At 31.9% G+C, this 24,715-nt stretch overlaps 1 protein-coding gene across 1 annotated transcript; it reads right to left on the reverse strand.

Annotated features, from left to right (window-relative positions):
• Window positions 1-4,275: 4,275 nt before the first annotated feature.
• Ints6 (Integrator 6) lies at window positions 4,276-18,564 on the reverse strand. Its single transcript, XM_026637860.2, has 16 exons — window positions 18,294-18,564; window positions 18,118-18,195; window positions 17,444-17,683; window positions 16,397-16,577; window positions 15,277-15,485; window positions 14,805-14,987; window positions 13,781-13,933; window positions 13,147-13,377; window positions 12,332-12,526; window positions 11,203-11,412; window positions 9,890-10,090; window positions 9,260-9,604; window positions 8,575-8,677; window positions 7,992-8,152; window positions 6,468-6,594; window positions 4,276-5,555 (listed from the first exon to the last, which is right to left on the reverse strand). Exons 1-16 carry the CDS (start codon window positions 18,408-18,410, stop codon window positions 5,332-5,334), a joined length of 2,958 nt encoding a protein of 985 aa, XP_026493645.1. The 5' UTR covers window positions 18,411-18,564; the 3' UTR covers window positions 4,276-5,331.
• Window positions 18,565-24,715: the final 6,151 nt, after the last annotated feature.

Consider the following 24,715-nt stretch of genomic DNA (forward strand, 5'->3'; position numbering starts at 1 on the left):
TGGACTCAAAGGAATAAAAAAATATCTACTTTTCTGTATAAACATTGTACGTTGGAACAGTTTTAAACATGCTTAATATAGAAACTATATGACAACATCCACTAATTAAAAGAGTGTCAATCTTATACATATATCTATATATATATAACTAACCAAAAATATAAATCTTACTTTTTTTTTCTTTTTAATATATTTAATATGTAAAGATAATGATGATGCATTTCGTATCTGAATATTTGTTCATTTGCTTCGTTTGATTTTTGATAAAGAATTTAACTTTAAGGTAATTTTTTCCATTCTTTTTTTTTTTATTTACCTAAGAGCCAAATGTTTGTGCTAACATTAGAAGTATTTTTTTATTTAAAGAAATAAAAATATGACAATTGCATTTCATATAAAATATAATACATAAGATTTTTATTTTCATTGCTGCGATTATAATATCTAATAAGTACATTATTAGAATAGTCCACACACGAATTAGCATATAGCAACATTTAGCGAGAGGGAAGTGCGGTAGGTATATTCCAAATACGTGGTATTTGAAATTCTGGATGAAGAGCGCGGAAAAAAATATGATTGAACACTGCTCCTGATTGACACGCTTTAACTAAAGTTTTACACAAAAACTAATCTGCAATCTACAACCCGACATGCATCGATCTTGTTAAAAAATATTGGCTTTACAACATATCTGGATATCATTTTCGATCTGAAATGTTGAGGTTTTTGATCAAATCATTAATTTCGGCCGTAGAATACTTTAATTACATACAGTTTTCGATAAATTCAAATGGAAAAATAATACAATAGTACAGAATAGAAATGTTTTCGTTGTCCATAAATCAGAAACTTATCAAAATGTTTTAGTAATTTCTAAAACGACGGGATAATAGTTTCGAACTAGTTAGTAACTTTTCAACTCGCACAGATAAAGAAAAGTACAGTAAAAGCCAGATTTATATTTCACAAAGACATTAAACATTTCCAATGCTTAATCCGCACCAAATGGCTCCGTTCATTGTTCAGAATTATAAGACTATTATTACACAAACATACTAATACATAGACATAAATAATCTTTTTTTTTAAGTAGAACGTACACTATAGAAAATTCAATTATTTCTTACTGATGTACACTTCAATGTACCTAATTAAGATTAATACTTTTTGTATATATTTTAATAACGACTTTTTTTTTATTCATACAAATATATATCGAATACCTAATTTGTGTTAGATTACGACTTACATATATTAACAAACATTTTTTTATACCTACACAAACTACTGAGCCGAAATAGCCCAGTGAATCACCTGGATTTCACGTGTCCAAACCTATTTTTTAATTAAGAAGGTTTAATAATTAGATTATTATTAATATTAATATCGCCAGAATTACTTATAGTGACTTAAGTTTTGTAATATTTAAAGCAGATTATAAAAATAATTACCTTCGAACCTAGACTAATTTAAGAGAACTAAAAGCTTGCCCTAATTTGTCTAAAATCGTTTTCTACTTGAATAAAATTAGGAACAAAGTTACAGGTACAAGGTCAATAAGTATAATAGATGTACTAACGGAACGATAAAGTTACAATTATTTTAGCTATTATAATAATTAGTCTTATCTCAATAAACTGTTGGACATTCTAGTTTTTTTTTAAATAAATAGTAGAATTTAGTCTTAATTATATTCAAATTGTGTGTTTACTCCTACCTATTGTAAAAAAATGTCGTACAAATGTAATTTTGTTATCAATCATTGTTGTCACAAACATTACATGTCAAACTATGTAATCAAACGTTCCATTTTTTTTTATGACGCTTTTAATGCAGATAAAGATCTATTCACTATCGAACTGTATTAGTAAGTTATGCTCATTGAGATGTCATTGTACGCGTTGACTAAGGACCAAGACAGCAAAAATTAAAAATGAGGTTATATACCAGAGATTTTTATTAAATTATACTAATGCATGAAGATAATTTAACGTGGAGTGGCGCGCCTTGATTTGATCTATAGTTTACCTGCTATTTTAAATCAGTCTCATAGCTTCGGAATGTCACTTATTCCGAGACTAACCACAAGACCAGATTAAAAGTATGCATATGTACCGAGCATGAACAGAGAAAAATGTTTTTTTTAATATTGGTTAGGGGACACTTATAAAGAGGTACATGTCAGTCACCTCCTCGTGGTGTACCCTGGGCAACGGGGCCGGCTTGAGCTTGCTCGTCGGCCACGGCTAAGACTGGCGGGAGGGATGCCGCGGGGCTGCTCCTGGTACGTCCCTGATCGGCGTCAGGGCGGACCATGTGAGTGGCCTCGTTGGCTAGGAGGGAGTGGGAGGGCTCGCTACTCGAGCCTCCCGGGTGTTTTACACCGGCGGTCAGCGGCGGAGCCTACCATCTTATCCGCCGCAGGGCGTCAACTTAGTTGACGCCCAGCCTCCAGTGGCGGACTCGGGGGAGTTCGCCACATTCCCACGTGGAGGATGAGAGAGAAGGCGTGCACTAGGCGCGCTTTCTATTAATATTCAGCCGACTTGCGGCGGCTGCCACTGGTTGGGTCGCGGTTGCATGCCCTTGGAGGTCCCGTGGGGTCACCACTCGGCGGCATGGTGGAAACCCGACGATGGTTTAGTGAGTAGGACAGAGCATTAGCATCAGCGTGCCCTGGCACGGGGCATTACACCCCGGTTGAGTCCCACATACCTATATAAATGCATTTCCTCCTCGTTAAACAAAAAAAAAGGGGACGCTTATAAAAGCTTAACTTAAAATTGTTGATCAAGATTTCTTATGAATTCCGTCTATATTCTTTTGTTGATCCTGTTGTGTTACAATTTAGTTCATATGGACTTTTCCCCTATCGTTGATTTCAATACTTCAAAGTTATTTTAGTACAACTAGCGACCCGCCCCGGCTTCGCACGGGTGCAATACTGATACTAAATATATTTTTATTTACATCGTTCACCGTTTTTCAGTCATTAGACAATACAAACTACTATTCCCCTGCGTAATATCTTCGAAAATATTAATTTAAATTACATGCTGTAAAGGGCCATATTGATCTATATTAATGGTGTATTGCTTAAAATCGGTTCGAAAATAATCCATTGTTTCTCGTAAAAATTAAGGATAAAAAATGGTTGTTGTGGGTTATCCCTAAGAGATAGACATATACCATAGCGGACTTTTTGAAGGCCTACAATACGGAAGTACATTATTTTGATATCTTGTAGGGTTCAGCCAGTGTTTGCAATTTAAGCGCAAAAAAATGTGTTTATTTACGACATCACATTAGACACCTCTAAAATTATCAGTGTTTCTCTACTATATTGTGTATATATTATACATATAAACCATCCCCTTGAATCACTAGGTCTATTTAAAAAAAAACCCATCAAAATCCGTTGAGTAATTTTCAAGATCTAAGCATACACAGGGACTAACGACAGCGGTAAGCGACTTTATTTTATACTATGTAATGAAACTCTTAAAATCGTATCTCACTGAAAATACTAAAAAAAATTGCACTATATATTTTTTGATCCAAAAATACATTTTAAATTCATAAATAGCTGAACTATATAATAAAACACTTTATAAAATTGATCTTTAAGACACAAATAGTATATTTAGTAGATAGAGTATCACGCGCTCGCTCGAACATGCCCTAATGACATACATTTAGAATACTTGGTGCACGTTCAAATAGGCAATTGAGGTCGTAAAGGATGCATACATGTCGCGGTGTAAATAAAATGTAGGAAGCACGGTAAGATAAAACTCATATTTTGACAAATATTTACATAATTACATTATAATATTCCAGTTAAAATGTACGTTTTATAACATTTGACAAAAATAATTAAGATGTTACTGTTTAGTAATATATTAAACTGGTATACGATAACGTATATTTATAAAGTCAATGAACTCATATTATATTTTAATCTGGTAAGTTAACACACATTCTTGTTGCAGTCCTTCGTAGGTTTACAACATAAACAAAAAATTAAAATAGGATTTTATATGACAAAAGGCAGGTTTTGCACAAAGGAAGATATAAAAATTTAATTTAATATACATTTGAAGTATTTAGATGAATGAATAATTAATAAAATTAAACAATTTCGATTAAGATATATAAACATATAGATGTATTATACAGGAAATATCATTTAAAAATAAAAAAAAATACGAACCTTTTTCTGTCATGCAGAATCTACGATTGAGAAGGATAATCAGATAATAAAACACAAAATAAAAAATCCAATAAGGATCATAATTTATTTATAAAATGATATATACACTTTACAATTGACCAAACGACATTTAGCGGGACGGGGTCTTCGTAGAATCCAATCAGAACGGATTTCATTTAAAATGATCAACTAGCAGTTCTTTAAAAAATAATTAACTATCAATTTATTTATAACAATAAATCTGCTAAATACTAGATCTTCATTTAAAATAATACTATAATATATCGTTACGTCGGATTCTGGAACACCCAGTCTTACTAAATATCGCATTCGTTGATGCATAAAAGCATCCTAGATGTTTCTCATTGGTAATTATGATAAAATCTATTATTTACAAATACTATTTACACCGTCTGAACTCAATCTCACACAATCACTTAAGTAAAACATGAAATTCTTAGAATTCATATTGCTTCATGATTTATATCGAATTCGAATACGAGAATTAAACAAATGCCTACAACTGTGAAAAAGAAATGCCCACATCGTACTTTTGATGACTCGTCAGAGACAACTAATATTATTTCTTAACAGTGGTCTCTATTGGTCATTAAAAGTACGTAACAAGGACTTGGTTAAGTTACTTTCAATGCAAATTTAAATGCCTTTAAATCATTAACAGGTTAAATAGAATGCTACGAGTGATAATGTCAAAATAATTGTTTAATAAAACCTTATTCGTTTAAAACTAATTTTTAACTAGTACTTTTATCACAATAACATGAATGCACTTTTCAAGTGTAAATATTTTTTTTGTTACTGCATTCATGGCAAATTAGAATAAATGTTTTAACATTTGTGTTAATTTCAAGTGAATAACGGCCTTGCATTTACATAGAAGTAATTTCACAGCCTTGACGAGGCGATTGTTTCACGACGAAAATTTTCAATACACAATCTAGGATGTAGACTTCGAAATGATATCTGGCAGTGCCTTATTCACATATATTTTATTTGATAACTATTACATTGAATAATAAAACACGGCATAACATCTATTGACAGAACAGAAACATGTGACCGATTCGTTTCGAGTTCACTTATTCACAACACCACTAACTATGATTATTCGTATTTCCATACGTTGAATTAATCCTTTTCAAGTTAACTGAGGCACTGTTTCCGTTCTTTTCTAGTCCCGCTAAAAAGTCTTCTAGAAGTTGAGCGAGCGTTTTCCTCTTGAACCGTAACGACTCGCTTATAACGTCACGTATAACTTCTTTCTTTACATCAACACTACCTTTCAATTGTTTTAAGTATTCGAACAGCTTTGTGAAATCTGAAACAAGAATAATGTTTAAAAATTGATACCCTTATAAAAATTTTCTTTTTTAATAAAAAAATACGAACTCGAGTAGTGTGTTTCCGTTCGTAGTTTAAGATTTTCTGTGAATTTTGAGTGAGTCTAAATCATTACAGTCCATTTTTATTTCGATGCTGGTTTTTGTATAACTTCTTAGATTTCGTATAACGATGAGTACACAATTATAATACTTTACATACGGTAGTTTCGAAGAAAATAGGTGATGTGACAAATTGACACACGGAAACTTTAATCCAAAAATATTAATTTCTTAATGTCGTATAAGGAACGGTATAATTACGAAATTACTTATAAAAACTATAATTTAAAAAAGCTAATTGATCGCAGAAAACTAATAATTAAAACTAACCATGTGATAATATCACTAAAACGATGTTATATGATTATGATGAAGGCCTTCTGACCGATTTCGGACACACTGGGGCTATTAATGCCTCCGCTTATTCTTTAAAACATCTCCCTACGAGGGGTGCATCAAAACCTTGTTCTTATCTACATTGACATAATCATAGGACATTTAAAACTCTACGAAACCGTGGAGTACAGAGTTGGTAAATAATTTTACCATTTAAATAATAATTTATCTCATACTGCTGGGGAGGAAAACATCGTGAGGCTACCTAATTGTCGAATTCTATTCTGCTTCATGTATACCACCATTGAAAGGCAATAAGCTATGTGGAATAAACTGCAAACCTTCTTAACAAGTGATAAGGCCTGATATCTAATACTACTCCCCAACTGGCGGCTTCTTTTGTTATTGTTCTTTAACTGATCTCTTTAGTCAAGAATCGCCCCTTAAATTCCTACTCGTCATTGGGCTGACGAACAGGGTAAAAAAAAATTAAAAGAAATATAAAAACATACCTTTACCAGGCCTTCGTACAGCTCGATAGACTTCGGAACGAACTTCGAGATTATGCTTCTTTATCTCAGCTAGCTCTTTACGGGAAGGCTGAGGCGGCAGTATGATAGGCGGCTCTTGTCTCTCGCTCTGAAAAAAAAAATACCACCCATTTATTAATCACTATTAGAAATATAGATCAACAATGAAAGGTAAAGGTTTAAAGTTTGTCACCAGTTTAAAATGATCTTGCAGAAGATTAAAATAGAAGTAGATGTAAATTAATAAGTGCTTTTCTCTAATCAAATAGGTTTGCCTTTATAATTTATAATTCTGCATATAATAATTTGAATAATCATTATATATATATTTACATGGTTTAACATTAAGATTTGCGTGTCATTTTACTAAAGCAGTCAAATGTCTGGAAATTAGACACTTTTATATCAACTTAAGTCTTATGGTGGTCTTTATTATTATTGTTTTATATCTATAACCTATAAAAATCGAAAGAGTAAATATATACAAATCGTAAATTTACATAATACATGTGATTAGCTATTAGCTCTGCTATATTACAAGTAAACAGTTTTTGATCAATTAAATTTATATATATTTATGACCACATAAATCCAATTTAATTTAAGTTCTCCGCCAACTACTTCACCGAAATTTGAAACTCCAATAAAGCGAATACATAAGGAATATCATAGCTTATTTAAAATCTCGACCAATGGCATTATTGCGTCAATTTAATATCAAAGTTGTTTATTTGTCTTTGCTCCTCTTGTGGTTGGCCATAGAATTCAACTGTTTTTTTATATATATATAGGCAAGTCTTCAATCATAAGTCATAAAACCATTAATAATTATTTTGAATGCTTAAAAAAGTACGAATAAATCAGTTTATGGTGCATAATCTAGCGAAGCCGAATTATTGATAATTTGTAAATCCAAGTTTCTCCACCCTTCCTGTCATTGGAATATATATATATTCTGACATACTATAATATTATTATATTAAAAATATTATTATTCACTTCGCCATGACATGATATTAACTACTTCGCATAAATACTATAATATACCTTATGTTGTAATTTAAAATAGTAACTAGTTCCCTGTGTTAGCTATAGTAGAGGCAAATAGTACTTTATTTCAACTAAAACTTTGCTTCTAATTAAATATTATAACAACAAGAAGAGAAGATTTATGTTAAAAACGTAAATATTTATATACTTTCATTTAAGTTAATTACCGGAATTTAATAATTAATCCTGGGTTTGTAATATATGAGATATATTAGAAAGCAATTTAGAAAATAGATATTAGCTCCATGAAAATTTTAATGCACCTCGTGTCTATATTGCAAACCATCGTTACAAAACGTGCCATTGAAATACCACAGACGAGATAAGCTCCAAACCATTAACAAAAAACATCTTTTCGCCTAGCACTAGGATTATTCTCATATTAGATCTAAGAATAGCAACCTAGAGTATAATACGAAAACGAACGTGATCAAAATTTCGTAAACAATGGCTCACCTTCCGTTTCCGCTTCCGAGCGCGCGATATGAAGTTGTTCTCGGCCGCGATGCCCTGTATGATGGCGTTGATCTGCAGCTCCTGCGAGTCGTGCGGCACCGCGGCCTCGGCCGGCGGCGACGGCGAGCGCGACAACTTGCTGCCCATCGTCGTGTACGCGTCTGCAAGGTTCGAGTGCGAACATTAGCGGTGTTAATGTTGCCGACCAGTAGTCACCACCGCCAACAGACATTGCCACTATTACAAATATTGTACATGCCTTACATTGTCCATTGGGAATCTGTTTGTCCCCTCTTCATGTTTGAGTGTAACTTTTTTGCTTGTTATATACAAGAAAAAACTAGGTAGTTGAATTCTACTCGTCATTATACTTTATAAAAACATGTAATTCAGAGGATACTACATTAATTTGGTATAATCTAGCTAATGGGAGATAGAAAGCGAGTAGAGGACTCTTGAATGATTACTAGTATACACCTATAAATTAGGGCTCATTTGGTTAGACTCATGCTATATTATTAGAGGTCAGGCTTTTTAAGTGTACCGTCTGTCGAGGCATACAACTTTTTTTTTTTTTATTTACCTCCATTAAGAAACGGTTTGATAACCGGCGGTAAATTAGTGGGTGCAGCGGGCTGCGGCGACAGCGGCGGAGACGGACCTTCTGTTTCCACATTTGGAGGTTCCTGCAAAATTATTAACATTTTATAACAATTGAGTGTCAAGCGAGTACCAATTCTTTGCTTGAATAATTTATGGCTAATTATGTACTAGTGGGAATATATCCAAACTTAAATTTTACCCAAATAATCTCTTGTTTATAGTGTCAAATCCATGTTTATATATAGGATTGTAACTATTGGATTGCGTTTAGGCTTTTATAACATTAATTGACAATTGTGGCACACTTAACAAGTTCATATTTCATTAATATCTTTACATCGATAAAATAGCTTTTTAAGTTGAAGTAGCCTTGTTCTTTGCTGGCTTCATCAACTGCAAGTATTACATTAGCATACATAGTACTTTTTTTTGTATTAATATTCTAGGGCAAAGAATGTAACTTGGAGGACAATGCATACATACATTGCTTGCATAACGAAATAAACGAATAAATACATTATAAATAGCAAAAGATTTTTAAATTATGTTTAAATTTCCTTGTTTATTTCGTGTATTTAAAATCTAAGTTTATATATAAACTTTTGGAAACAGACAAAACTTGTCACGCACTATTATGCACATTTTAAGTGATCTAGGTAGTGTACCTCGGGAGGTCGACCGGACGGCAAGTCGGTCGGCACGGGCGCGAGCGGCGAGGACGGGCGGCGCGCCGTGACGGGCGACAGCGGCGACAGCGGCGCCAGCGGCGATAGCGCCGACAGCGCGGAGGGCGGGCACGGCGCGGCGGGCGCGGGCGGCGCGGCGGGCGGCGGCGGCGACGCGGGCGTGGACGGGCGGCGCGCCACCACGTGCTGCGGCAGCGGGCCCGCCTTGCGTTTGGGCGGCGCGGCGCGCGGGCTCTCGGCGCCTCGCTTGCCGCCGACGCCCCCGCCTCCGCTATTTCGTACGGCTCCCATTGGATCTATGTCCGCTTCGTCGACCATCATCCTCTGTGAGAAGGTGTTTTTGTTAAGAAAATGTCATGTAACCCAACTTTCGGCAAATTGACGATTATTTTTTTCTTTAATTTGTCGATGCTTTATGTTTTTTGGTTACATGACCTTCAAATTTTGTCGTACTATACGACTTTTAATAAGTTGGTATTTTAGAATCACTATACTACCTTGCAAAAAATGGTAGATGGTTCATTTAATTGATGTCTAAAATTGTATCAGTAGTTTATACGATTGTTACATTATGGTTTTTAAAAATAATTTCTTATTAGTTAACACTACCTTATCAATCTTAAATGGGTTGCCAAACATATGCTGCCGGACAGGTTGTGACTCAATCTCTCGCAGCTGTGGCGTCATCCGTTTGAGGTACTCCTGGTAGTTGCCCATCTGAGCGACCGGCATCGAGTGCACGCTGTCCTCGTCCACGAGACGCGTGTGCGCGAGCGACGGCTGCAGGAAGTTTGCGCGCATTCGGACCACCTGAAAAAACATTACGGAACGTAAAATTATAAAATGGCAATAAAGAATAAATTCAAACACTCAATAAAAATTTAATATATGAATTATGTTGAAATCAAATATGCTTAATCGAACCACACATAAAATTGGTTTATATATATTCAATGAATTGAGATCCTGAGTTTATACATTCTCAATTTCAATGTCACAATATCTTGTGCTTTGCACGAGTCACAAATTATTACAATTTGATCAATCCAAAATATGATATGTTGGAATGACCAAATTTTAATTGATACTTTTTTTTCAATTTATTTGAAAAATGTTTAATTTAATTTGCCAAATATTATGTTTTACACACATACATACAGTCTCTATATTATACTAACTGTGCCGTGCCGTATCACCCACATTAACTTAGGATAATGCCTGCTTCATGCGCATGATGAAACCAGAACAATTTGCCAGAATACTTGTTGATTTGGGTCATTGTTCCTCTCCTGAGGCTTGTTGGTGTGAATTTAATTTTAATAAAATATATTTATATAACTAACTAATAAACGAACTATGTATTGCAGAAATATTATCTAATTAATATAATAATACTATCTTCATCTATACAAATATTATAAAAACGAAAATAACTATGTATGTTTATCTGCTGCTCTTTCGTGGCCAAACCATTGTACCGAATTCTAAATTGTTGCCCTTGCCTTGCCCTTATCCCATTTAACTGAGGTTAGTGCTGTGTCATTTTCACTTCATTTATCTCTAACACTATATCTAATCCAGTCGTGACCTTCATTGACCAAATAATTTCTCATTGACTTACTTGCCCGTACCATTTAGCTTATCGCATATTCTCTGTTATAACAACAAACAATTGAATATCTTTTAATAGTTAAATTAAACAGGAATTTGCCAGTATTACACTTTTGTAACTCAGAAAAGTATTGCCATCTTGTCAGGCTACCTATAGAAACTATGAAGCATACACTTGCGTATTTATTTTTAAATTATCCGTAGTGCTCGATTTTGGTACGAAAACCTGTCTTAAATCTCGACCATACAACTTAATACCTATTTTTTATAGATATCATCAAATTAGTATGATATAGTCATATCTAAATTACCTGATCTAATAAATCCCGTCGCTGTATATCAAATGGGTTTCTGTAGGTGTGCGTTTGAGTCTTATGTCTGCCGCGTGACAGTCCAACAACAAATCCGCCAAACTCGTTCAACTGATCCCTTAGAGCGGTGAACTTGTCTTGCAAACATGGATGAGTCGTGAGATCTTTTTTGAGAGACGATCGGGGCATAACTCTGATGCTTTCTGCTACCTGAAATACCATTTTTTGTCATCATTCACTTGAACATATATATGGAGATGAATAAGGGAGGATATGAAAGTCGGGGGGGTCGAATCTTTTGAATTAAAATTAAAGTGGATATAATTAAGTGAAATGGTGTTATGAATAAAGATATATTTATCAAAAATTGCAGTACATAGTCGACCTATCAGATAAACGCATACAATATGTAAATCTATAGTTTGTCTTCCCCTTCATTGATTGGATATGTTTTTATATTCCCTTTATGTAAGTTAAATGTCAAATGTGGTTAGTTTACATTATATAATATATAAACAAACAAATTAAGCTGAAGCTTTACAAAATGTCTTATCTTTTGTGTGGACACTTTACTAGATTGTGCTGGTGTCATAAAAAAATGTGTAAATAAACTTATCATTATATATAAATATATTATAGAATGTTTTTAAAACAAAAGTGAAATTTTCAATGCTCCTCCAACCAACTGAAAGCTATAAGTATATTTTTAATTTAAAATATATAATTACACAATAGTTGCAATTATAAATGAACTTTTGACTGCATTGAATCAATTTGTATTGAAACATTTCATTTGAACTGAAAATAGGAGTTTAAATTGTTTTTAGGAAAAAGTTTTTATTGTTTTTTTGGTATGGCTACCGGACATATTGTCAGCGCCTTTAGTGTCTCCAATTACTTTGAAATTGTTAGTTTGATATTTTTAATATCGGGCAGAATCACAATACATTTATTTGGACTGCAATTTTAGTTCGCCTTCTTGTTATATGTCAGTTGGCTTTTAGTATTTTTTACTCCAACAGTCATAATATCTATCTTTTTTAGAATTCATATTTGCTAAAAAAATTATAAAATCACAAGAATATATCATTTTTAAAATATGTATTATAAAGATAATCACAAAGTTTACCTTTTGAGTATTCCCACTGGAAGCTTTATTAATAACATCTGCACACAGCTTCTCAAACTCTATCTTAGCCTGGTTTTTCAGTCTTTTTAAATAGTTAAGCACGGAGAAGCTCAGTGAATTGTCTTGGGTATCAGGAATCAAACTCTGAACCAATGGAGTGGAAGCACCCATCTTTGTTAATGCTCGACGGAGTGGCTAAAATTAAAATCATCTATTAAAATTAGCTCCAAACTTATCTTATTTACACATTTTGTATACCTTAGATGCCTGTTACATTATAATTTTTTTTTTTCTTCAAGAACTACACATACTTATTGATAGGAAATAAAATATAGTCACCTATTCCAAAAGAAAAATACCCTGGATGAACATGATACATATTTTTACCACTATTGTTTTGTCCTCATGAATCCATCCCTCTATAAATTCATTAATTACAATAATAACATCACATTTTTGTTAAAAATATGAACTCAACCTTATTTGTTTATTAGTTGACAACTTTGACATTTATTCTTTTGTCTTAATCGGTAATTGACACTGACAAGCTTGTAAACTTATGCTAACGGTATACATTTGTTGCATTTTCAAAGTAATTGTTTATTTCCACCTAAATATCAAGAGATGCTTTAAGGGTATTGTTTTATTGCCCTATTTGAAAACTCTTACTGATTCTATGCAGTATATAAATAATATTACCTCACATTACATCCTTATCAGATATATTCAATACCAAAACAATAAGTATTCTTTGTTTAATTATGTATGAACTCTATAATCTATTTTGAACTTATTTATATAATAAATGTTAATACCGTTACATAATATGATGGCATCCGATCCAAATATTGTTGAAAAGCCAATTTCCATTCAGGAGTGGGCTTGCATCGGTGCACTTTGAAAAGGTCATCGAGAAGTGGTAAGAGCACTGGGTAGTTGTATGGTAACACAAATAAGTTGACACATGTAAGATTTGTAGACGCCTTTAAGTAACCAAATGGATGACTAACTTCGGAATTTTTGCAACCACTGTTTGCCACAAATACCTGAAAAAAAAACAAACTATAATATACAATCTATTAATATCTATTTATAATTTTTTTCACTACCAACATACTAGATGCATATGGAGTTTTTTTTTAGTATAGTAACATTAGTAATATCGTACACACATTACAGTTGATTTAAAAAGAAAATAAATAAACAAATAAATATTTTATAATACTAATGAATTTTAATTTACTTCAATTCTTATTACTATAGATAATGTAAGTTGATAATACTAATATACTTTACTGTTATATTTTTCAATTATAAAAGCGTAAAACTAAAAAAAAAATGAAGTATAGAAATTTTAAAATTTATAATGCTATGCAAAGTTTATTTGGGTTTTATACATTTTAAATCTAAATACTTGTCAAAAATTTATTATCTACATTAGATACATACCTGCCAGCATGTTGTCGGTTGTTTCCTTGCTAGTATGAACTGAGTTAAAGGACTAGGTTCTAGTTCGTATTTATCGAAAGGCAGATTATCAATAACCATTGGCTCTTGTGATGAACACGTGAACTTCACAACAGGGTGTGCAGATCTTGGAGGCTGTAATTCATTAAAAAAAAGTTTTATGTGAAATATATATTTTTAAATGAATAATCTATACTCATAAAGGCGAAAGAAACTGCTCAAAACCTATGAACCGAATTTAATGGAATTTGGTATGAAACAAGATTGAATCATAAGGATGGGCTACTTTTTTATACTTAACAACTGACGACTAATCCCTAAAACGCGAGCGAAGCTACAGGCGACAAGTAATATGAGTTTACTTTTCTAAAAAATTTCTTTTATGGTATAAAGTTTAACAAAATTTTGTACTAAATTGACAAAGGTGGATAGTTGTATGTTGTTCATACTGAAAGTACCTTTATTTATATGCAGAACTAAAAAAAGAATACACACAAATGTGAAAAAAGAAATTATATTAAATACTACAATAAAACGACACACCTCAGTTTCTAAAAATCTTTTAAATGAGATACTAACTACGAAGCTTATACATAATTATAAGAATACACAATTGCAACAGAAGTTATTTGCGTAACAAATATATGTAAATTTGCGACAACTCCTATTCATGTGGATAGTTCACAAATCTTAAAAACATAGCATAAAGGAAGATACTGGATTTTGTTTTTAATATAAAATTAAAAAAATTGTATTTTATAAACTAAGTTATTTATATTATTATCAATAACTAGGTATTATACAATTAATTAAAGTTTTTGTTTATCTATACATATAATAAATTTACAAATATTTACCTATTTATACTCATAAAACAAAAAGTTTCAAATAACTACAAAATTAGTTATTGAATTTCTTTATTATGATCATTGTAGAATCCACAAGATACTAACATGTGCAAAATATAAACCTCATAACTTTAATTAAAAAAAAGATTTTTGCTTACCAGAGTTGGAGCGCTGGGGTCGGGTCGAAAGGATTCCGGTATGGGCCAGAAACCTACAGCGAAGCCTTTTTGTGACACGGTCCGCGGAACGTAGATGAGACGTCGACAGGAGTGCCACGCTTGCGGTGCACTGGAGGCTTGGTTTGGTGCCAATGCAGTTTGATAAGCGCCGCCGTTCCAACGCTGAAATTACATTAATAACATTAAATTGCATCACTATACATCTCATTAATTTGCTCCTGCTAGACAAAGTTCTGTCTTGCTCATTAACTAGAGACACTCATCACATTTCTGCAACTTGTAGCACAACTTTAAAACATATTCAATACATCTAACTATCATTGTAGAAGTAAAATAAATTATGTTTTTATTTACCCCTAATAAACACATTCTATTTTTTTTAAAAATGAAATTATCAGTATATGAGTAATGGTTAATAAATTAATGAAATTTACATAAATAGTTTACATACCCCATTCCGATCACCATCAGTGTCCATTTCCTTTTCCGTGTCTGGATTCAACTCATCACCTTCGCCCTCCCTGTTATTGCCTCCGTCAATAGGCGGTGGATCTGGACCGATCTTCTCAAAGTTGATAACAACTCCACTCTGCACTTTTTGGACCAGACTGTCAATGCACTGCATTAACATACGGTGTGAAGTAATGCAGTAGGAACGTCCTGAAAAAGACATTTTTTATTTTATTAATATGTGTAAGTAATAAACTTAAGCTTAAGAATTAGTATGTTTCTTTATCACACTGAAAATGATAACAATGAAATGTAATAATTAAAACAATTACAAATTCAGACAAAAAAATAAACCCACTAAATTTTTGGTTTCTGAACAAGTCGAATTTTTAACTCTATCAGTAACTGTAATGTTTCTACATTGAATAAATTAATTTCAATTTTAGTATATGTTAGAATACAGTTAATACATACATTGATATATTATTTTAATTGTGGTTCATATAAATCTCAAGCAAGTGCAAATCTAAGATAAATTTATTACAATCATTTAAAATACTATGAAGCATTTATAGTTAAAAATAATCTTTATTATCATACCAATGTAAATGATACATACAAATAATTTCTGTTTTCACTTTTAATATCTTGTAATTAAAAAAGACTATGTTGCAAATATTTTCAATGCAAGCATTACATGAAAAAGTTGATAAACTGGTTTTGTTAGGTCACCATTGCTTTATAGTGGATTAAAAAGATGTTAAACATTAATAATTGTATGAGTGGGATTTATTTAAATTTCAGAAAGAGTCTAGGCAAAGTATATGGGTGTGTGTGATCATTAAATAACAACCAAATATGAAAAATAAGATTATATCAGTTGTGATCGTAATTATATGTCCAATACATCAGAAAATAGAGTAACCTATTTGGACAGGATTAAAAATAACAAGGATATATTATGACTATGTTGTTACCGACTCATTACAATGAAAACTGACAATGAAAAATCTTATTAATTTTATAAGAATTACAAACACACATCATGTTTTTTTTTTTATTATCATCATATGACTATGATCTATCTTTTACCTTATTATATTATAATTAAGTGAACTCACCGCCAGTAACTTCACACATAGCATCTATAGGTGAAGAGTCCGATGGTACAAGCCCTGTATCCCTCTCAACCGCTGGTGTGCCAGCCAGTCTAAGCACCAGTGAAAAAAGTCTTTGGTCCCATCTAAATGGTTCCCTTGTCAGTTCCGAACCAGGAATAGGACAATTCATTGGTAAATTAAACTGTGGAAAGCACACATATTGTTCCATTAATATTTACATAAATTTCAAATTCTTTCTTATTTATATTTACTAAGCAATATCTTATTTGAATAATTTACATCACAGTATTTATTTTAATGATTTCTATAATTAATATAGGTACATATAAATAATTAATTATGATAATAATATATTTGAAATTGTATTATATATAGAAATTGAGAAACTGTATTGAACGTGTCGAGTATTTCTGATAATATATGATTTTCATTACACTCCAACAGAATATTGGTTTACAAGTAAAAAACAAAGTATATTACAATAACTTAGTACTGAATCATATAACATAACTTGTTGTTACTTAACAAGTGACGAAATCAAAGTTCAGATAAGATATGAGTTTTAGTTCATATTTACATTGTAATACAAACTTTTGGTAACATTTGGTAATCTCAACAAGATGTTTTGTTTTAGTGGATTTACAAACACATAAATTTAAAGCAATTTTTTTTTTTTTATTATTTGCCACAAATATTTCATACAACACAATGTTATAAACTGATATTTATGATTACAAGAGTCAGATTTTGACTTTATTAAAAAAGTTATATAACACACATGAACTTAATTTAAATAACTCTAAATTGTTTCCAATTCTCACTTCAAATCTTTGGTTGATTCTAATATCAATACATGATAATTGCATGTATTTAATTTATATTTAGTGTAATATTGTTTATATAGTTTTAACAAATAATTAAAATGTTATAGGTTTGTAAAACGCTACCAAAAATATAATCTTATAGGAATTATACATGAACTTTTTAATAATTAAATATTGATTATGAATAAATTAATTTGATTAAAAATTCAAAATAAAAACTTACTTCTTCCTGTATGCCAGCATTGCTGGAAAGTTTTCCTCCATCAGTAATTACAACTATAACTGAAGGCTCGAGGTAAAATGGACATCGTCCTTGACCGTAAGTATCTATACCAGTCTGCATACGATTTATGTTAAGCACATCAAATGCATGCTTTAAAGCAGCACCCATTGTCGTCAACCCAAGGCACTGCAGGTTCTTTAATTCATTGATAAATGTTGCTAAATTCTCTTTCCAGCCGGCCTGTAAATATTAAGAGAATATTCATTTGTTAATATAATGAGTAGTAATAATTTTAGCATAATTTTGTAATGCCGAATGCCGATATATTTGAACGTTATCAAACAACGAAACCACAATCGCATTCCTATAAACACTCATCCTTTCATATTTCCCACCAATTCGCCATTTCGTTATATATGTATTCCCGACCAATGAGCGCACGACGAGAGCGCAGTCGCGAGCGATATCGCAAAGGCAGCAACGGCAGCGGTTCGTCCTGTTTACGTCGTGTTTTATATTTCAGTAAATTTCGTACTTTCAACGTATGTTCATGTTCTGGATTACAGCTCACAGTGCAAATTATAAACACTAAATAGAAATTGCATTACTATGATTTTCTATGCATAAATCCATTAAAATATCCCCGTAAAACGTGTTCACTCTGATATACTAACCTTGATGTTCGCGGGTGGCTCTTCGAAAGTTAGAAGCATATACCTATCGCCTCTGCTTTCGGGAGATCGCTGACGAACCTAGGACATAATATTAATAAGTTCCACACACTTTGCACGCGATAAACAAATCGATCACAGAATGAGGCGGTTTGAGGAGTCGATGACACTGCACGTACCTTTACGAACGTTTCCACAGCGCCCTTGGCTACATCGAGCAACGTTGGGCGTCCGCCCAAATAAGCTCTTTGATTCATAGAAGCAGATGTATCTATTAAAAAGACTATGATAGTCATCGTGAAAAATTTCCTAAATATCCTTCTAAATACATTAAAATATGCGCACGCTATTATGAACAAGAACAAAAATGGCTGCTACATTGTACGCAGACTCGCTGAGAGGCGACCGTCCGACAGCCGCTTCGACGAGCAGCTGAACAAGCTACGCCACGAAGACTCCAAAAGTACCACGTGACCTAATCATACATTCGGTTGTTCTCGGCCTCCAATAGAAAAACGCTCGGCAAAGATCGTAACTGGCATTTATGTTGCCATTTTATAATAAATGATATCCCCAACTTTAAACATGTACGACAAATAACACTAACTTCTAAAATATTTACATCTTATCAATATTTCTTTGCAATATATATTTATCTTTTTCATTATTTGACTTAAACTTATACAATCAACATTATACCATTTAGGAACAACAGTCTGTAATGGATATTTTTATGAATTTTACTACAAAATAAAATTATGTATTTTCAAATAGTTTAGTTTATTCACTGATAAAAAAAAATCACTTAATATAACGATATAATAGTTTATTTTATTTTAAGTCGAATTTGCTGTAAACGTGTAGTTATTTCAATTTTACTTGGAAAATCGATGTTATGGCAACATTGAATTAGGGGAAAAGGACATTTTATAGGCGTTTAAAAGAATGTTTCTTATCTTACCTGATAAAGTAATAGGTTAATATTTTTAAATAATTATTTTTAATTTGTTGATTCCCAAAAAACGTCACATTCTAAAGTATTATTATAGCTTTCTCAATAAATTATGCTTCGTCTGAAGTAGCGGGAAATTCAAAAAAATTAATGACATCATTGTCAGTTGGATGCGAAGCGTAAACATTTTAATATTGTCCATAATTATTGAGTATAAAAACGGAGTAGTATGTACCTATTACTCTTAATTTCATTGTGTAGTATTCAATCCTTGAGAGTTACAAGTACAACCGAATTTAAATATTTTTTAATAAGATACTAATGCTTTATGCTTAATCATTTTTAAAAATTTTAATGTATATTTAATTGTTATGTTTTTACAGAATACTAGAAAAGCAAGTCAAGAAATTACATATTTCTTTTACTCCTTCCATAATATTGTTAAACGTAATATTTTGTGTGTACGACTAGCCTACGGGATCAGAAACGAACCCTGACCATTTACATCCCTCTGTGATCTACTGCAGAGCACTGAGCTATAGCGTTTCAAATCGCGGTCCCGGTTGTATTCAGTAACGGCCTCACTAATAAACTTTGTATAGCCGGTGAATAGTTACACACTGTTTTCTCTCTTTCTATCATGCGTCATTTGACATTCGAAGGAGGAAGACAAAGTATTGTCTAACCATACAACCGCTATACATCGTTTATTATTTATAAGGGTATGGCTATACGCCATATTTTAATGTCATATAATTGTATAAAGAATATGTAAATACCATTTCTAAAAAGTAACGCTTTTCGGATTAGAAGCTTAGTCTGGTGGATATATTAAGTTTAGTAATGGCTCGTTCATCATGTCCATAAATGCAATATGTATAATTTTCTAATCTTCAAGTGATGACGTCATACTGAAATGAGTTCATCTGATCTTTATAATAATTTACGCTATTATAATCTAAATATATAAGTAATACTATGTACATTATTGCAAGGTATTGTTTTTTTACAATATTTAGGAATTAATTCAACAACTTTCACTTCCTTTATAAACATTTAATATTACAAAATATTATTTTAATATGTAAGACATCTTAATGAATAGTAATTTATGTAATAGAACAACGGAAATTCGATTAATTATTGAACAACTAAGAATTACAACATAAATTTCAAACACCTTTTTAATACATGAACAATTCAATTACATATGTAAGTATAAAATGTATCTGCTTAGCATGGGTAAATTAAATTACATTACTCCATTACATATATTTTTGATAAAACAAGCTTCTCTCCTCTTTATATTTAATCTTACCGAAAGCATATTAAAATATTTAAAAAACTACGAGTCGAAAAGTATAAGCACCTTTTTTAAACACAAATGGCATCACTTAATATAGTTTTGTGAAATTACGATTCAAAAGTGCTTGTAACAGCCTATTTGAATAAAGTATAGTTCGATTTACTATAGTGTGTGACAATAAATGTTTAACTAGAATTATTAATTTTTTTTTAAATATAACAATGACGATGCTCTTTTGGTAAACTACAAATCTTGTACACAAATTGTTTTTTGTATCTGTTACAGTTTTGGCACCTTTCGCTAAGAAAGTGCGCATAATAAAAATTGTCCCTCCTACTAGTTATATTGACATAATTAACTATATTTATGTAAGTATCCTTAAATATACATATAATACCTAAACATGATATGCCTTTGTATGTCCTATATATATTTTTGAAATTAAAAAGATTGTCGATGTGTTGTTGACAGAGGCAACAGCTGTTATCTCGCGCCCAATGCTCCCGGTATAATATCCTGGTCGACATTGACATCTTTGATTATTTATATGTCTAGATGTTTGTCTAGAAAATCTTGTCTCAACGGAAGCGAAGACGAAAATATAGTGGCCAACTGTTGGCCACTAAGTAAACGTTCACAAGTAAAGTAGTACGACGTTCGGTGAATGTCAAGCGTAGCTGTCACGCACACAAAGATAATAAAGTTGGCTCACGATCTCTACCATACCGTTCTCTCTCCATCGTGTCTTCTACATCGCACGTGAAAATAATATGTGGCCCTCTCGGCACAGATAAAAGCAAAAAAAAGTTGGTTCGTTTGTTTTAATTATTTTGTAGTGCACGACCCCATCTAGATATATATACAAATAATTTAAGATTGACATATATTGTTCGTAGTACTTACATATATATACTCTATTTCGACCTTAACTGGAAAAAGCCAAATAAAAAACATCTGGCATTATCATTGTATTATTAGCAAATCTTATAAAATACGAAAATCTAAGGTTTGTTTATCTTTTTTCCTGCTTTAATTGGAATAGGTTATATATTCATGTGTTCGAAGAAAGATTTGAATTAAACCGAAGTCGCCATGTCAGTCTATTTTTCTGTGATAATCTGATAGTTTTACAGCTTCAATTAAATATATTTAAGAACCTAAAAAAAATATTATAAAAGCAAAAGTTTCGCCTTTGAGTTTAATTATTCAATAGAGTATTTTCGGTAGTGAAAAATAAATCATGAAATTTAATAAAAATTAAAATATATGTAGATATATACTAAAATATTTTGATTTTAGTATATTCCTAATTATAAACAATCTTCAAAATTCTAAGTTTCACCCGCACCACCTAGATGTCCCAAAATCCACAACAGCGCGATTTTTAAGACATTTTCTGCCTCGCACGACCACTCTGTGGAACCAGCTTTCGCCGGCGATTTTTTCGAACAGATACGACTTAGGAACCTTCAAGAAAAGAGCGTACTCCTTCCTTAAAGGCCGGCAACGCATCTGCAAGCCCCCCGGTGTTGCAGATATCCATGGGCGGTGGTAGTCACTTTCCATCAAATGAGTCTCCTGCTCGTTTGGCACCTATCACATAAAAAAATACACGACTGTTATTTTTAACTATCTAACGTCATCAAAATGACTGACAGCCTTTTTGCGGGAGGGACTAAATAAGGGTTAAAATTTAATTTAATTTTATGGCAGGAAAGCGTGTTTATTTTGCCGACATATATTTTTTTTGTGGATTTTTATTAGGGAAATCAACATATTGAAGAACTTTTTTATACATAGTAATAGAATGCCCTATTGGGTGAGGTTCCTAAAATCAAAATATACAAATATTTTATATACATATTTTTAAAATCTTCCGATTATTAATTTAAATCTATAAAGCTTGTCTCTGTTTAAAAACTCTGAAAATATAACAGATAAAAAAACACTTACTAAAAAATACTTTACCATACTGTACTTTAAAGATGTTGATAGAGCGTTACGTTGATTGTGTAAGAAAAGGTTAAAATTTCATACGGTGCCTATGTCTATGGGCAATGGTGACCCCTTACTATAAGGTGGCCCATTTGAACGTCCGTCTACCAAAGCTATAAAAAATAAAGGCACCTATTATTTTATCGTATACATTTTTTTCAATATGGTTTAGTGAAAAAAACTTTTCAAGGTCATAATGTTACCGATATTAAGCTGATGATAGTTCGATTTTTGTCTTACAATGCTAGTTGTTCTGTTCGTGTTTGTTTTCTAACTAAACAGCTGATATGACTGTAGTATCGAATCGCGATACATTCTTTATCATGTAGATTGCATTTTTATTCGCAGATTATTGTTAAGTATTATATGCGTTTATTCAGTATGTTAGCAGGTTTTAACAATTTCTGAACAATAAACTTAATCGATTACTTAGTATGAAAGATAATATAGTTGTGCAATATACTAACTGATTCTTGTCGACATTCAATTAAAATACAGTCTTATTTTATAAATTTATTATAATACAATCTGTTCTAATATAAAAAAGAATCAAAGATAAACAAACCTTAGATTTACGTATTCTATGCGATTTTATAATCATCATCATCATCATCAGCCCATATTAGTCCACTGCTGGACATAGGCCTCTCCAAATGCACGCCACTGTGGTCTTTCTTGGCAATTTGATAATAACTTCAAACTAATAATAGCTATTTTAATATTTAATAATAACTATTTTTCAATTTTATAATAACTCAGCTATATTTTACCTATACGACAAACATTTCTTGTTTAATATATCAGAAGCGAATAGTGTTTTGGTATAAATATAATAACATTTTTCAATTTATATCCGCTTTATTTTACTTCCTAAGTTCCGATAATAGCTTCGTCGACGATCATATATAACGGACATATTCAATATAAGTATGTCGAATATATCCACAATAATAGTCTATGATCTATGATGATATTGATCATAGATTATTTAAGTTCTCGGAAAATTATATCAGGTCAATTTGATGTCAAATATAGTTTATTTGATTTTTGTCTTTTTGTGATTTGAATAGGAAATTAAATTTATTACTCTGTTGGCGATAGAATAACGTACCCAGATGGGCTTGCACAAACACCTACCACCAGATATAAATTATTTGGTCGGTGGTAAACTTTCATGCGCAAAGCCGTTGGTTTTGCACTTAATTTCGTTTCAATCTTATCAGATTATGAAAATAGATACATCTGTGTTGGTGTACACACACTAAAATATTACAAAAACCTCAGTTGTGGCTCTTTTGTATAAATTGGAATGGTTTGCTTAATATAAGATGTCATCTTGTGCATCTGGGCAAAGGATATACATGCCATAGTTGGCGCATTGCCAAACCTGTAAAACTTTGTATTGCTATGTTTCGGTTTGAATGTTGAGTGAGTCAGTTCAATTACAGGTTAGGGGAACAAGCAACATAATATACTATATAAAAGTTATTTCACGACTGACGAGGGAATGTCGCTGCTTCGGCATTTACAAATCGTCAATAGAAAGGAAGAAATGCTAAAGCGCTAAAAGGTACCTACTATTGGAAAATGAGATTTGAAGTAAAAACTTTAAAACTTATTTCACAAATTATAATTTTGGTTGTTTAGCCTTTCTTTCTTTCTACTAACGATAACTATGCTGAAACTATGAGATTATGTTATCATCTATGTCAAAGCGGCTACAATGTTTCAGCTTAATCGGTTTGGTGGTACTGGTTTAAAAAAAGCATGCATGCATGTCATAAGCAAATCGAACATATTCAGAAAAGTTTCATTAATAAATAAATTTGACAAAAATTGGAGAACAAAAATGTACAAAAAAATCATTGCTAATTTTATTAACAAGGAATAGACCAGATGTGCGACCTATCAAATTTATTTTTTAATAAGTTTTATATAAACCTAACTATCTTAAATAAAAATCTTTATAAACCTCGACTCATAAAACCTATAAAAGCAAATATATTCATTGAGATCATTCAGTTAACCTTAAACTAGATACCTCTGCTGTGAGCCGGTGAAGAGTTAGGTATCGTGTTGATACCAGATGTTGCTGCAGCTTCAAATCGGGCTACCACGTTATTTTAAAATTATTGACGACCTCCGTGATCGAGTAGTGTGTACACTGGTTTTCATGGGTACGCCACTCCGAGGTCCCGGGTTCGATTCCCGGACGAGTCGATGTAAAAAAAGTTCACTAGTTTTCTATGTTGTCTTGGGTCTGGGTATTTGTGGTACCGTCATTCTCCATAACACAAGTGCTTTAGCTACTTACATTGGGATCAGTAAAATATATGTGATGTTGTCCA

The sequence above is a fragment of the Vanessa tameamea genome, chromosome 2 (genome assembly GCF_037043105.1).
Source record: "Vanessa tameamea isolate UH-Manoa-2023 chromosome 2, ilVanTame1 primary haplotype, whole genome shotgun sequence".
Taxonomy (NCBI): domain Eukaryota; kingdom Metazoa; phylum Arthropoda; class Insecta; order Lepidoptera; family Nymphalidae; genus Vanessa; species Vanessa tameamea.